This window comes from Cimex lectularius, unplaced genomic scaffold (assembly GCF_000648675.2).
Source record: "Cimex lectularius strain Harlan isolate CLEC.00 unplaced genomic scaffold, Clec_2.1 scaffold264, whole genome shotgun sequence".
Classification (NCBI taxonomy): Eukaryota; Metazoa; Arthropoda; class Insecta; order Hemiptera; family Cimicidae; genus Cimex; species Cimex lectularius.
The window spans coordinates 185,794-203,054 of record NW_019394222.1 but is presented as its reverse complement, the minus strand read 5'-3'; the positions used below and the strand labels follow the sequence as shown (position 1 = coordinate 203,054).

At 32.2% G+C, this 17,261-nt stretch overlaps 1 protein-coding gene across 3 annotated transcripts; it reads left to right on the top strand.

Moving 5' to 3' along the window:
• The first annotated feature begins 375 nt into the window (after positions 1-375).
• Positions 376-15,628, top strand: LOC106674222 (caspase-1-like). 3 transcript variants are annotated; one of them, XM_014406833.2, is made up of 9 exons: positions 377-579; positions 1,271-1,331; positions 8,669-8,833; positions 9,481-9,668; positions 9,918-10,118; positions 11,801-12,051; positions 13,740-13,918; positions 14,768-14,897; positions 15,353-15,628. In XM_014406833.2, the coding sequence occupies exons 2-9, from the start codon at positions 1,284-1,286 to the stop codon at positions 15,598-15,600; spliced, it is 1,410 nt and encodes a 469-aa protein (XP_014262319.1). In that variant the 5' UTR covers positions 377-579; positions 1,271-1,283; the 3' UTR covers positions 15,601-15,628. The 3 variants fall into 3 exon arrangements, with proteins under 3 accessions (XP_014262320.1, XP_014262319.1, XP_014262318.1); XM_014406832.2 differs by lacking the exon at positions 377-579 and adding an exon at positions 1,104-1,196; XM_014406834.2 differs by lacking the exon at positions 1,271-1,331 and having other exon boundaries at positions 376-579.
• Positions 15,629-17,261: the final 1,633 nt, after the last annotated feature.

Here is a 17,261-nt window from a genome sequence, read left to right as displayed (position 1 = left end):
ACGTTGGCAGGATAAACAAAATGTTTTTCTAAACCCACATCACTCCTGACCGCATCTCGCGATCTCTAAATAATTTAGTTTTCATTAATGATTTTATAGCTACAGATCCCCATTGTTATATTATAATTTATGTTGAATATTACTGAATTAGTAATAGCTGATACGTTTGAAGAATTTCTGAGTAGACTGAAATCAACCATAGGCTACATATTAAAATGTACCAACGATAAAAGCTTAAAAACAAATAAAGGAAATCGGTTTATGTATATAATAAACCATTGTGGTTGGCTGTCTTAAAAAAAATAATAATAATAATGCTCAAGGGAAAAATATCCCGTCTGTTGGCAGCTCTGGAGTGCGAACGGTACCATCTTGACGCAAACAATACAGTATAATTCTGGTTAGTCAGAGGTCGACGACGCATAGTCCGAGTCAGTTTCACCGAGTCTGTTTCCAACCAGCCATATTCCCATCCTCAGTCTTCAAGTACCAGCCGGGAAAATAAGTCCAATCTTGAAGTTGTCGAAGTGCATATTTATCTTCAACTTCCCGTGATGTGATATGGAATCCAACTTTGATGTGAGTAGTCTTCTGGTTATTGATGAAAAATACGTTTTCTTCCCGTTCGTTTGACTCGCGTCCTGCAAATCTAAACGTAAACAATCGTCAAAAGATCACTAATTCAATATTATAAAACATTTTTGTTCCAACTTCATAAAAAAAAATCCGAACACGGGCCAAACGGTCAGTCTTATTTTGTCATCGCTTGTCGATAAAGTTCATGTCCAATGTTTTTTTTTTGCCTTTAAATTCTTTACTTTATTTTTAAACACAATAGTTCTGCAGATTAACATAGGTAGTGACTACAGAAATATGTATTATTTTCGTCGTTTTTTTTAAAAGATATTTTTAATGCCTATTTGCACGTGGTAAGCTTGTCCTACGTTATTATAAATGTTTTTATTTAAATGCATTTAAACCGCCATAGTGATATTTGAGCCTCAACATCGAGTATAAAAATTCGTAGAATGCCACGAAATGCATTTGAATCGAAACTTTTATATCACTTAAACCACATGACCTATTTAATAATTTATCCATGCTGTTAAGTTTAATAATTTCGAAATGTAATTCGAATTGATATTTGGTTATAAATCTACGCATTGGTTTTGGATTTTGACCATTGTTTTCATCCGGTACGATTTGTTTTTCTTTTAGTATCGCAATTTAGTCTTTGTTTTTGTCAGTAAAGAATTTTTTTTTTGTGCAGTGGGGCGTTATCGATGGTTGCTGCCCATTTGCAGTCCATATTAACATATTTTTTAAACACAGTGAGTAACTGACAATAAAAACATCAATAACAAAGATATGTATAGAAAATAACACACAAGAATTAACAGTATTATCTCAAATGAGTAACTACATATGCCAAGTCCAACACAATTTTTTAATCTTGTTGTTACAAATTTTCGTCTGTGATTAAAATAATCAAGTATTTTTGTTATTACGTGGATTTTTGTGCGTATAAATCGCAATTTAGATTAGAAATAATTTTCATTTAATATCGAAATGTTATTTAAAGGTATATTTTCGAATCTTTTTGGTCCGCCTATATTCGCTGTTTTCGCCTGACGTTTCTGCCTTTCCACCAAGTTCTACAGGATCATCATTTTCAAATACTTAAAAAAAGAAATTCAGTGTCTTCCAAGTTTAATATTTCGAATTAGTCAGTAGTCTCAACGGTAGTTGGTATATCTTAAACCGAGTGTAGCAAAAATAATAAAAATATTAAGAATAGTTAGTTGATTAGCCGTTGTTTCAAACGACATATTAGATGGCGACATTTGACACTTAACTTGATCCATATTCCATTTTAGCTTGTTAAACAATGATATTCGTTCTTACTAAATACAGTAAAAACTATAAGAACCGGAAACAAATGACACATTATTTGGAGAAGAGAGAGAGAGAGTAAGTTGGTAAGTGATAGGAAGAGAGAAGGGGTGGGGTGAGTGTGTGAGAGAGAAGGGGCAAGTCGGTGAGTAAGAGAGAATGAGCAAGTGGGCGAATGAGAGAGTGTAAGAGAGAGGGGGCGAGAAAGAATGAGTGAGATGATGAGAGAGAGGGAGAATGAGTGGGTGAGTGAGTGTAAGAAAGAGAAGGAGTGGGAGAGAGGGAGAGGGAGAATGAGCGAATGGGAAGTGAGAGTAAGAGAGAGGGAAAGAGTGAGTGAGAATAAGAGAGAGGGAGTGTGAGTGAATGATTCATGAGAATTTCTTTTGTTCGATGAATTCTCTCAGAACATATACATTTTCTTTTGTTCAGTATAATATACTACTTAAAAATGAGTGACAAAGAGAAAGAAGTAATAGAATATGTTAAACAGTTAAAACAATAAAATGTAACTTAAAAAAAAAACTCAAATCACAACAATGCATTACAAATATTTACTTAGGATAAAATTCAATTTTTACACCAGTAACAATTAAGTAAATTAACTTTAATACAGAATGAAAGGAGTGGCTTTATTCATTTTGAATTTTGACCATAATTCGATCAGTATACATTTTAGAAAGCATATTTCTATACAACAACAGAATTTCTTGTGTTCGATGAATTCCTCACTTAGATTAGTCTACATTTTCTTCAATTAAGTTAATATGCCTATTGCTTAAAAATGGGAAAAAAGAGGAAGAAGAAATGAACAAAATTATAAATAAAATTTTTAATAAACTGATTTTTTAAAGGGAAATTAACAGTATATATGTTTAGTAATAGATTAGGGATATGGAATAAAATAAAGTGTTGTGTTGAATTGACGACCTGTTCTATTCTCGTTCGTTTATTTGTGTTCTATAATAATCAAGTTGAGCCGTGTCATGCTTTGGCTCCATTTGTTTGTTTGTTATTGTTTACAGCCATCAAAATCTGTGTTGTATGTGTGAGTGTATTTATTAGAGTGAATGGGGAGGGGATGATGGTGGTATAGCATCCTCCATGTACTAACTAGAATGAATGTACATAGGTTTGAATATATTTATTTGTGTGAATGCGTATTGATGAATGTGTGTTGCAATATTACGCATACGCTCGGGGTTGATGCCCCTTTAAAAAAAAATAAAATAAAAAAATAAAGAATTGACGATCTGATCTGTTCTCTTTAGTTTATTTGTGTTCTATCTGAAATCTACAACCGATTTCAAATAAACGAGTTATTTCGGCTGACGGAATGGAATAATTGCAAGCTGTAAATATATTTTTTTTTTGTATTATATTGTACCTACATTTAGGAAATAAAATATTATTATTATTAAACGAGTTATTGGACGGTTGCTTTATTATTTTTAAGAATACATCAAGCAGAGTTGCATTTCCCATCTTTACAAATGTATTTCTCTTATAATTTTCTTCGCCACATATCGACTTATTTGTTAATTATGAAATGAAATTTTTCAAAGGTTGAATATCAATAAAGCTTTTAGTCCTGTTATTAGCATTCAACTTTAGATAATTTAGTTCCCCCACAAAAGTACAACGAACTTAGAAAAACGTAAATTAAATTTTTGTTTTATAAAAGTATTCCTGTACGCTAAGAGTTCATTTGGTAGTTTATCATATCATATAATTTTTTTACACAATTATTTCGGTTGAAAGAACTTCGTTATCAAAGTTAAAGAACATATATTGCAAGTTTCAATTTCACTATTACGCAATGTAAATAGGGAATTGTTTCATGTTTCATATCTCTTAACAATTTTTTTTCTTTTTTTATACAATAACAGTAATTATTGTATTGGCTATATGAGAAGAAATAAATGGCACTCCTACTGGTGTGTATTGTATATGTATATCTAGCACCTAGTAGTAGGTAATAGTCGAACACGAATGTTCCTGAAACCGGTTTCTGTTCGACGGCTTTAGATTTGACGTTGATCAAGGTCAAAGAAACGTTAACGTACGACGGACGCCGTCGTACACCTGCCATCGTACTTTTTCCCTTTATGCAGTGTCTTGTTTGTTTGTACGTTGAAAATGGAATTGGAAAATTTTCAAACTGCACTCTTCGGAGGGGGGCGAAATTTTGAGAAAACAGTTTTATGAAATGCTTATCCTATATATATTCTAAAATGTATACTGATCGACTATGTGGTCAAAATTCAAAATGAACAAAGCCACTCCTTTCAATACATAAAGGAGATAATAGTTTTTAACTTGAGATTTCAACTTCTAAAAGGACGGTTATGCCATTATCCATCCATATCTAATCATTGCAGGGGGTATTCTGATTACAGAGGGTGGTAAAAAAATACGTACACATGAAAAAAAAAGTTTCAACACAACACTATTATTATAGCCTACACAAACCGTTAAACCTATTAGTACACACATATACTGTCAATTTCTCCTTTTAAAAAATCTGTTTATTAAAAATTTTACTTATCATTTTCTTCATTTCGTCTTCCTCATTTCACTAATTTTTAAGCACTAGGTATATTAATAGAAGAAAAAAAATTAAACGGATCTGAGTGTGGTGGGATTCATAAAACAAAAGAAATTATATTATTATATAGAAATATACATTATAAATTATTATTTGGAGATAGTGAGGTGCGGTCTGGTGTGACGTAGGTTTTAGAAAAACATTTTCTTTATCATGCCAAAGTTTCGATCTTTATTGAGATCATCTTCAGGGCTCAAAGTGTTTGTTTTTCGTGTAGATGTGACATTCTTGTGTGACGTGTGAGAGTCATATAAAATGTATACTGATCGAATTATGGTCAAAATTCAAAATGAACAAAGCCACTCCCTTCATTTTGTAATAAGAATTAATTAATTTGTTATTGGTGTAAAGATTGAGTTTTATCCTAAATAAATATTTGCAATCTTTATTGTGAATATTCTGATTTGAGTTATTTGGCTTTAACAGAGTGTTACTCGTTTATATCTCCTGTTTACACTTTAACTATGTCAGCATTAAATATTCTGCTAAACCGTGTACAGTTAACAGAGCTTGGTAAACAAATATTTGTAATTCATTTGTGCAATTAACGTTAGTATTTAGTGAATCGAACCCTAAGAAATACAAAATACGTAAAAGCCTTTTTAACCGAAACTATTTCAGTAAAAAAAAAATATATAAAGACAAAATCTGTGAATATAAGGAAGGACAGTACTGACGTACGACCTGCCTAGCGACCAACCACCTGGCACCGATGCGTCAAATGCTTATAGCAGCATGTAAACGTTGTGAAGAGAAAATACAAAAGAAAATTACATACTTTTTTAAGTGATTCTATTTTAATATAGGTTATAGTATACTGTACTTCACATTTGTATGAAAAATACATGGATCATTCGGTTTTAATTGGAATTTGTTTTAATACTTAACTATGCCTCTGTGCATTATCAGAACCTCTTTACATGCTACTTGTATCTTTACATCGAATCATGATTTTCTCTACGCAAGCACGGGCGATTTTTCATAAATAAAGCTTGCGTAAACACTACAAAGCAATGAGTCAGCGTCCCCGGGCGATTTCGAACGGATGATTGTCCCACATCCATGGAATCGTGGACAAACACATATAGAATTCTCACAAATAATTAATTTTCACCTATCTCTTGAACCTCGCTTAAACTTAGTTGCACAATCTTTTGCATCTACACTATGGAATTGTGTTTACAGACAACAACAAAATTTTTTTAACTTTTTCCTTTTTTCCTCCTAACTTTTTCTTATCCGGAAGACGATTTGCAGGCGATAGTTTCGTCAACCGATAAAAAAAACTTAAACTTATCGAAATCGTCCGTACTCATTAGCTGTGACTCATTAGTTCCGGCTCTATTTCTAAAAATCCTCAGTGCGCGCATACACTGAGGCCTGAGCATCGTATCCAAAGCTGATCAGTCATCAGATGACAGATACTATTTTTGATTTTAGAATATCATCCGTTTTTAGTGATATTTTCAATTGCTTAGGGTTATCACTATACCAGACCATACCAAGGTCTTGGTTGAGATGAAAAAGTCAGTGTCATGAGCGGGATTCGAACCCACGACCTTCGGTTCGTAAAAAAATTGTATTTTTCAGTACTTCGTGTTATTGTGTATATTTTTTTACTACGTTTTTAGTACTGAAAAGCACTGCAGAATTATTCCTTAATTTTTACTTTTTGTAAATTTGACAGATTTGTTGTTTACAATCAGTAGTTTTAAACAACAAATCTATGAGTAGAACTATCATTTACAAAAGGTGAATGTACATTTTCTACCTTTATCATTTCTAATTTTTCTTAATTGTCCAAATTTTATTAACGATATACGGAATTAGAACAGCGCAAGCATTTGCCACTTTTTATGCCATGAGGAAAGAAATTTCAGGAGTTGTGGACCTTACTATTTTAAAATGCAAGGACAGATTCACTGATTCATATCGGATTTGTTGCCACGCGAGGGTGAAGTTCTGTCATACGGTCAGTTTATTTTATAGCCCAGAAAATAAAAAAAACGACCGCGTAGTTTTGCCATCCCTTGGTGGGATTTTCACCAAAAACCAATATGCTGAAGCATACAAGCAGCTGAAACCATGCAAGATGAAAGTTTTAACTCGGACTTGCGTTTTGTTGATAGAGTGCGATGGGATGGAACTTCAGGAGAAAAAATAGTTTTTCTTTCTCCAGAAGGAGAACCGCCAGGTCATCAAAACATCGTTGTGCACTATCGTCAAGCCGTCAAATTTAATTTCTTTTACGCGTTAAGCCCTCGTTTTGTTTCAATGGTACCACTGATCTATCCCTTTGGTGAGCCATGGTCCAAAATGACCCTCATGAGAAAACAAAACCGTTTGAGTTACTTAATGTTACAATTTGCTTGCTATTCACATTCCGTTTTCGTACGTTCATAAATCATATCGTATGATTTTGACTATAGAATGGGGTTATTGCCCCAGCAGACCACTAGTTTGATACAATCTTTAAGGTACGCTTTTTTTCGGAAAAAATTTCAACTACAAGCAGCTTTCACTATTTATATGAAGACTTTGTTCCACTCTAACGTTACACTTTACGTTTACTTTTAATCTCAACAATAAATATATAAATATAAAATATTTACATATATTTTATATAAATATAAATAAAAATTTAAAAATAACATTAAAAAACAAAATAAAGATAATGGACTTTGTAAATGGTTGACTCACATTTAAATTTAAAAATTTAATTAAATTTAAATCTTCTCAGCTTTTGTTGTTAGAGTCGGCTAAAATCTTATCGACTTGAAATTTTATCATTGTATGGCGCTGACTCGGAAGTGTAATATTTTAATAGCAAAATACTCTACGAAGACCTTGACCCAAGAACAAATAAAGCAAAACTGGACTCTTCTGCTAAGAAATTGCAATGAATTTATCGGAAAACAACCAAGTATCTCGGGGCCTTGAAGTCAAGGTTTATGCAGCTTTGCACCGATAGAAATTATTTGTATGTATTTGTCTGCGTTTATTCGCCACTAGATGACGTGACTAGAATCGCCATAACTTCGAAGTCTTATTAGTCTATTAATCAATTAAATTATGGATAAGGCAACGCGTAACAAATAATGAAGAAAAATTCTAAAAGTAAACCAGATGTTGATCTATCGATTTATTTATAAAGAAAACGGCGAATTCATTTCAAAATGGAACATTTGACCTGGGATCACAGATTTTAATGAAACTTTTTTGGTGATACATACTAGGTCGACTATTAGACACATTTGCTAGCGTTCTCACGGTAAATCTACGCCATCTTAAAGCAAATAAACCATTAAACTTTATTTTTATATTTCCCGTTCCTTCGTTATCGTCCATAATTATTAACTTTCTTTCTAATATTAGTAACTGTGCCCATTGAATAAACCCCGAATCTCAAATCCAGAAAAACCCCATTCTGGACTTTCTTTGAGTCAAATAAAACCGCCTATGATCAAACGCAATTTCCCAGATTTACCGCGTTCCCCACCTTGTCATAATCGAAAAACAGCAGAATACAAATTCACGTTTCACAACAATTACACACAAAACAAACATGACACTACAATAGCACCACTTTTATTTACATCTGTATTCTACAATTATGTTTTGCAATTCACCCAGGTCCTGAGGATGACCCGAATAAAGGTCGAAACGTAGGCAAAAAATGAAAAATATTTTTTCTAAAATACTTCATTTCTGACCTTCGTACTTCAACAAATTATTGAACAACCGGTCGCTTAATAACTCACACTTACAAGGAGATGCAGGAATTTTAGAGCATACACTTGCTACTTCACATCCCAGCTTGCAGCAATCAACATACACATCATACATACTGATTTTTATTCAAAGCTAAATCGAAACGTAGTCTCAAACATTTTAAAGCAACAGAACTTACAATGAAAAAAATAAAACAAAATAAAAAATCACACAATAAAAGCCAAATATTTTCCTGTTCAAGTCCACCCCATTTTAATGCGATTGACACAAAAGGTTTCCTTCAATGGGTTTAAAACTTATGTTTAAACAGTGTCAGACCTTAAGATTGCCACATGAAACTCTCTTGCCTATGCCCATTTCTTCATTCAACACAATGTCACATTCTCTGCCACATGGAATGATCTATACTGGCTGACATGATTGGTTTAATTTCAGGAATCATTTACAATGGACAAAACTCCCTTCAAAGCGATAAACATCCAAAAAAATGTCTGTGACATTCGAACATCCTTTGAAGGCTCTGTGCACGGGGGCAATTATGAATTTGAGGATTACCATAGCAGGACCGTTTACAGCAATAGTTATGATGGTGATGATGAGGTAAGTACTGCAATTTGACTTGTTTTAATTTTTTTTCTATTGATGAGTTGTAATCATATGTTAACAAATTGGATTTTTAAAATCACCAAATTTAACAAAATGGAGTACAAATAGCCCATTGCTTCCGGTGTGCTAAGAGACAAATCATATAAAAACCCTAGATATTTCAAAAATTACATGCATTTATGCAAAAAAATAATTCTTAGGCCATAATTGTGGCTATCAAACATTAAATTCTAGTTCATCTTCTTAAATAAATTTAAAAACTTCGACATTTTTAATTTAATGATAAGATTTTTTTATCAGAACTTGAATTTTAATTACAACATTATCTAAAAATAAATATTGATTTGTAAAAAGTATTTGTCATCCCTGAAATTACACTTCAAACTTTCCCCGCCCAATCTTATATGTTATATGTGCAATCAAGCATTCAATGGCATCAGTGGCCTCAACAGTTTAGATGTTGACACAACACACACCTCTGTAAGGTAAAGGTCCCGGATTCGAATCCAGTAGCGCTGCATTCTAACCCGACATACTAACAAATGGGCTTTTTTCAAAAACACCGGCACCCCAAGTGTTGATATAAATAAATAAAGCCAAGTGGGTAAATGTGAATATAATGGTTTATTGCTTTTTAACAGGTGTTTTTAGAAACTGAAGAAACAACTGAAACCAATGTCAGGATAAAACGGGAGCCGAGACCACGGCGCATTTCAGATGTCATTGATTCCATCGGTGATTGCAGCCCTTTGAAAGACTCTCACTTCACATTCCCAGATTTTAGTGAAGGAACAAGTGATTACTCACAGAATACCTTCACTACTTCAAGGTATACCAAATATGTATATATTCAAAATTTAATGAATACAAATAACTTAAAACAGATTAACACACAAAAACATTAAAAATACCGCCATCTGGTCTGCAACACTCACCATGTAGTTGGACATTTAACTATGTTTAGATTATGAAATTTAACTGTGTTTGGTCATTCAACAAATTCATAAAATCAAATGTTAAAATTATAAATTTTAAAAATTGTATTTTTGTGATTTTTAAACGTAATTTTTATTATTAGATTTCAATCTCCACCAGTCACTCCAGGTTCTGATGTTGGCTACTACAGCACAGGATTATCGACACCGCCTTCAATTCTGAATTATAAGATGATGTGGTCAAGGACAGATACTCATGTGTCAGATGTTCAAAAGACAGATGAACTGGATGGGCCAAATAGAGATGACACTGATGCTAAAGTATCCGGCGTGTATCCTAACAAGTACGTTTATATAATGTAACACTAGCTTTTTATTAGGTTTCGTGGTCCACTAGACCAAATAAATTCTTTTCAATTAATTAAGGTTTTGGTTGAGATAAATTGAAAAATGGCAAAAAGGAGGGAAAATTAAAAAAAGGTGGGGTTGAGATGGATGGGAAGTTAATCTCCGAGTGGATCAGAGTCACGATAATTCAAGTGGTAGAGCAGCGGTGTATTTAGCCGAAGGTCGTGAGTTCGAATCCCGCTTGTGACGCTAACTTTTTTATCTCAACCAAAACCTTAATTAATTGAAAACTAACACTAACCATACTCCGGCTTCCCTCGGGGAGTATGAAAATTTGAATAATTGTTAGTTCTACAGAAACCTTAGTTATTGATTTCATTCACTAGTTTCGTGGTCCGCTTGACCAAGTAATATCTTATAGTTTATCTCAACTTAAAACCTTAATTAATTGTAACTTATTTATTGATTTGTATTATTTTTATTTTTACAATGCTTATGAATATATCCCATTTTTTGTTTTGTCTCTGTCTGATATCAAAATAAATTTATTATCTAAACTTCTAGTTCTTAGAAACAGACATATAATTGTCGTGTGAGAAACATTCTTCCCACATATTTATATGGTTGTCCTTAATCGTGTAGATAGTTTAATAGGGAATACAAATAATTATCTCAATTTAAAGCAGATTGAGAAATCACGGCATCTGCATTATGTAGGCATTTTCCCAATTCTCATCATCTTCTTAAAGATGGCATTCTTTGCAAGCTGCTTGATAAGTTTCCTTTACTTCATTTATTGTTCGCCAATACCAAAAAGTAGGCCCATGAACCCGCTGTAAGAGTGCATTCTGAGTTAGAAACACTCTGATTGATTTGGGTAAACGTTATATACTCTTCCAAGTGCGTTGCCTTTTTTTATGTTGGGATATTCGTCTACATCCTGTCCTCACTTCCTTCAGGAAATTTTTTTATTAGCCCAGTACATTGTGGTGTTTCATCACTTATATAAATCAAAGAAAGCTGTGAGTGTTGTTTCAGATGGGTTTTCTATAATTGGTTACAAGTTCTCAGTTGTAAACAAATTCTGTCCATTTTCCAAGTGAATTTATAATTGGACTTCAGTTCGGTACCTTTCGTGAATAGAAAATTCTAGCAATCTCCAAATAGCTTCAGAGGTGGTAATGTAGCAACCATTTAAGTAATTTTCTACTTAATTGTGATTGCTATAAAGAGAAAAAGTAGCTTGGTATAAACCGTTAGATGAGAATAAAAAAAAAGATTGAATAGACAAAATAAGTACGAAAGAATTTAAATTATTAAATTAAATATTAAAAATTTTAGTTGTCATAAAATTAAAATTTTTAAACATTCATCCACTGTCTATGTCTGCACATGCTTATCCTACCTTTCTCATCAAGTATCACAGCAGTGGGTTGGAGCAGTTATGCTGAACTGCTTTGCCTTGCAGTTTGCAAGTAACATACAAAATTTCATATCTTTATTTGGTACTGCAAAAATGACAAAATGTGTTATGTCCTTCCTATGAACATAAAAAGAATTTGATCAAAATTAATCCAGTAGATTTTACATACTGTTACATACAAACACACTTCCTCTCTTTATTATATTAGTATAGATAATAATAAACAGTTTATTGTTAACTAATGAAATATTTTAGGGTACATAACCATGCTGTAAGTGCTAAGATGCCTGTACGACGAGATAGCTGTGAATACAACATGAATCATCCACATCGTGGTAGTGCTATAATCTTTAATAATGAAAATTTCAAAAACAGCACGATGCAACCACGCAAAGGATCTGACATTGATGTGAGCAAACTTAACGAAATGCTAAACATTCTTGGCTTCCAAGTGACAATTCATGATGATCTTGGGTACAATGAAATACAATCTGAGATTGATAAGCGTAGGTTTTATTAATTTATTTTTATTTGCTTCCTTTTTTTTTTTTTTTTTTGACTTACTTTTAGTTATATTTAGTTCACTTTATTATATAATTTTATTAATTTTACTTTTAGTTCTATTTTTACTGATAACAGCAGCAACCCTCTCATAATACATAAATATATTTCATATATGAAGTATAATATCAAAATCCAATAATCATTAATTATTAGATTAGATTTATGAAACGATAGAATGATGTGCATCATTAAGGTTGTCACTTACCCACTGAGGATGGGTTATGGGGGTACCTACATACATGTAAGCTATTTCAGCCAAGTACATTATTAATCCCTGCCTCTGCCTTACTATCATGAGATTACTCATTTTCAATTATCGTTATTGTCCCTAGTAGGTAAATTTTTTTCCTAATTTTGGATTTTATCCTGGCTAAATTCATTATAGTGTATAGTACAAAAACATGTGAGGTATGTGAACCTTGCTTCAAGACACCACCTCAACTTAAATATTAATTAATTTATTTTTTATTAATTTATTTGTACATTATGTTATGTTTTTTACATTTGTAAATAATAATAACAAATATTTTAATTGGTTTTACTGCAAAACTTCTATTATTTGACTTGCCAGAGTTAACTTGTGATAATAATTTAACATTTTTGAGAGGCCAATTTGGTACATAAATAAAAGCTAATTTTCAAAAACCCGAAAGTACTAGCGTGTACATGTCATAAAGAATAGAAATCAGTCATTAAAAGAATGGTTGGTTTGTGGAACATACTTCCCAGAAAAACTTGTAAGGCAAGGGGTTAACTAGATACTGATAAATTACAATAAATACATTCACTCCAATTTTATTTAATTAATTAATATATAATTATTTGAATTTGGATTAATACATACTCAAATCTGCACATGAATGTACAATGTACACACATGTAGAGTTGTGCCTATCACTTCTCGCAGTCCACCGGCAATTACAGGTTTTGTAATTTACAATAAATTACTGGCAGATCTTGAGAATAATCCATTTCGGGTGTTCAGTCCAGGGTCAGACCTCGGTCTTGTCTATCCTACCACTGAGCTAGATCACTTAAGCACCCAATGCCCACAGTTCCTAGATCCAAACCCATTCACAGACACACTATACATTTTTTACTATTTCACTCGAATTCCTTTATCATCTTATACCTATCACCATATAACTAACTTAAATGAGAGGTGGATGGGGTACTTAATATTCTGCCATAAGTCCTCCTCTTTCACCACTCATTCACGCCAATAAGTACATTCACTCTTAACATACATTAAAACAACCTTCTAAAAATCAGAACATGGGACCCACAAGTCTCATATCTGGTGGCATTCTTACACCCTCAGTGGAGCCAAGAAATGGCATTCTTCAATTATATGGGGCTTTTTTTTACAAGCGCTTTGGCCTAAAAGTAAGTGTCAACTACACATGGCCAATTAATTCTAAATTGTGTTTAGGATGACACTCTTAACCAGTCTGATCCTCCGAGGGCCACCTATTGACCTCTTGATAAGCGAGAGCTTCATTGGTCCATCAGTGCTGCCACTTTCTTTTAATCATGTTCTTTATTACTTCACAGGGTTACTTATTTTATATATAGGTATTATTATTATTATGTCATGAATTTATTGAAATAATTTTTATTTTTTGTACAGTTGTTGAACAGGATTTTTCTCAATGTGATTGTCTACTTGTTGCTGTGCTAACACATGGAAGAATAAATAACTATTTACATTCAAAAGACCATCTCTATCCTGTAGACATGATCTGGAAACCATTTTCTTCCGATAATTGTCCTACCCTTGCAGGCAAACCAAAAATTTTTTTAATCCAGGTAAAAATTAATTTTGTTTAAATGAATTTCTTTCAAAACTAACAATATAGAAACTTTCATAAAAATTTACTGAAATTCATGTGCAAATAAATAAATTTATTGTAAACCAACAAGTAAAATTTCAACAATAATAAAAAAATACTAAACAATAAAAAAACTTTAACACTGATATTCAAATATACAACAGACTCTCGTTATCCACAGGGGTACATACCAAGCATCACTATGGATAACGAGAACCGTGGATAATAGGAAACACATTGAATTACAGGCTTTGAAGTATTTTCTTCTACCTGCATACCAATCAGACACTTTCTGTATCACATGTGTTTTGGTGTGAGTTATACTATACACTTTTTTTGTGAAAAATTACTACATCAATAACACATTAACTTCCCAATTCACTTAACGCACAAGGACTTGTTGAATTGAAGTATAATTGTTAATTGTGTTAAGTGAATTGAGAAGAATTGTTATTAATGTAATAATTTTTCAAAAGTAAAAACAAAAAAGAACAATCAGGAAAAATCGCTGAAGATGTTTATAATTTAAACGAAAAGCTTCTGAAAATAAGCTCAACTTTGCTGGAACTAAAGACGTTTCTCCTCTATTTTACCTATGATGGAATTCCAACGCAAAAATACTTCAACCTTCATGAAAATTTAAGATTGAGGGCAACCGCGTATGAGTGAAAGCACAGATAACAAGAGCCTACTGTAATCAGTTATATTTTCATAATTAAATAACTCTTAGATAGTTTTATTATTGTAATTATTTATACAATAAAATAACATAAAAAATTCTATAAAATAAATAAATTAGTTTTAAAATAATAAATGTGTTTTTTAGGCTTGCAAAGGGGACCAAACAGATCCTGGTACACAATTGATAAGCTACAATTCTACTGAAACTGATTCTTCTGACTCTTACACCATTCCAACAATGGCTGATTTTCTTATTGCTTACAGTACTGTCGAAGGTAGAAACAATTTTTTTTTTTTTTTAATAAATAATTAACCTGAGGGGCTGTGCTGGTTGAGTGGTTAAGGCGTCCCACTTGTATTTGCCAAATTTGCGGTCCAAGGTTCAAATCCTGGCACAACCCATGGTTTTTTAATTGAGAGTAGTATGAAAGTATTGTAAAGTGCTTTGACACCTCATTAGGAATTACTTTGCTTTACTTTTAATTAAATTAATCACTCGATCTTTCTGCTTAGTCTGTCCATTTTCATTGGTTTAGATTTCACTAAAATAGGTTTCGGTTTTACGTTTTGTTCAATGTGGAATGAAGGAGCAAGCTGAAACGCGTTTTGAGTGGAATCTAAATCCACAAGAATGGACAGACAGAACAGTGATCAATTGCCGATCAGTTTATATATTTTCACCGACTCACAGATCGACAACCACTTTATATTTTAATTGTTAATATTTCAGGGTATTTCTCCTGGCGTAATCCAGAAAATGGTACATGGTTCATTAGATCTCTGTGTGATGTGTTCATCAAAAACTTCGAAACAATGGATCTACTCAAGATGTTGACAATAGTCGGACGTCGGGTTGCAATTGATTTTGAGTCGTACAATGATATCAACCCGACTTACAGTGGCCTAAAGCAAGTCCCAAGCATTTTCTCAACACTCATTCGTGATGTTTATTTTAGGCCTAAATCCAACTTATGCTAAAAATATGTAAAAGCATTCCAAGTATTTTGATATTACCAAAATGAATATTGCCTGGTATTTTACCATATGTCTTTCATGTTAACATCTCTGGTCTGTTTTAAATTTTATTAAAAATGAAAAAAAGTAGTACTTTTCTGTAATTAATAAAAGGAATCAAATGGTTTTTAATTATAATTTTTAATTGTAGTTTATTTTCATGAGTTTAGTTTATATAAAAGTTTGCGTTACTCAATAATGAATAGCATATTATTTTGAAAACATTTATTATAGATTTATAGAATAGTTTGTAGTAATTGCTTTGTGTTTTTAAGTAACTTTGATCTCTTGTGTAACTAGTGCAACAGAGCATTCTGTGATTGGAAAGCAACTATAATGGATAAGAATATTTGTCACAATTCATTTTATTGCAAGCAATTGAATTGTACTGACATCATTAATTGATCTCTAATTATTTTGATTGTTGATTTTGATTTTGTAGTTGAAGTTTTGTTGATTTAGATATTAAATTGTGCCTGAGGACTTTTGAAATACTATAAGGATAATGGTGGTTTTTTTTATAAATTAGTCAATTCATGTTTAAAAGATAAAAATTATCGTTGATGTGTTCAATACCCAGCCCAACTTGTCTTTCTCATACACAAACATTGAAAATACGTTTAATTTTCAAAAAACAAATATATTAACAAATTGATTGTGTATTTTATTTGATAAGTTTTTGTATACTTTTTGTACTAATAATTTTGTATAAGAAAAAATCAAAATGCATACAATGCTGAGACCATTTTTCCTTTCATAAATAAATTTATTATTTCTATTGTAGCTCAATTTTTTGTCTTTTAAATTTATTCATTATGTAAACATCATTTGATGAAATATACTTCATTTTTATCTTTACAATTGAGTATTATTTAATTAGTTTTTAAGATTTATAATAATCTTTAGGTGTTAATGATATTGTCATGAGGAGCGGTCAGGAATGGAGTATTTTCGAAAAACACCTTTTTCATATTTTTGCCGATGTTTTGACCTTTATTTGGGTCGTCTTCAGTGTATAAAGTGTGAGCTATACTTGTGGCATTTTATTTGTTTGGTGTGAAATTGTCTCAAAACTTTTTCTCTCACAAGTCTTGCCATATAGAAATAAAGGTCGAAACATCAGCAAAAAATGAAAAAGGTGTTTTTCTAAAATACTTCATTCCTGACCGCACCTCATGACTTCAACAAATTATTGAACAACTGGTCATTAAGAAACACATGCTTTAGATGTTAGTTGATTTTTTTAATTATTAGATGTAGCCTTTATGTTTGCTATTAGATTTGTATTAAAAGACAATGAACACGACCCCTGGGAATACGCTTCAAGGAAGCCGTATGGAGGACAGGTATGACATTGGGGATGGTACTCGAGCTGGGCAGCTGGCTTACTGTGCCCTGGGTTTTTCTGACCATCTCGTCCGGGACAATCTCACTGTGATAGCCAAATTGTCTACTCCACTATGCCTTTACCGAAGTAGGTTCTTGGAACTGAAATTGAGGTACCTAAAAATATGTTTGGAGGGTAAAGAAAAGGCGGGTGAGGTAGCTAAGAATAGGACATCCCAACCACCGTACTTAACCACATGATTAGCCCTCTGATGCTAAAAATGCATTATAACCATGAT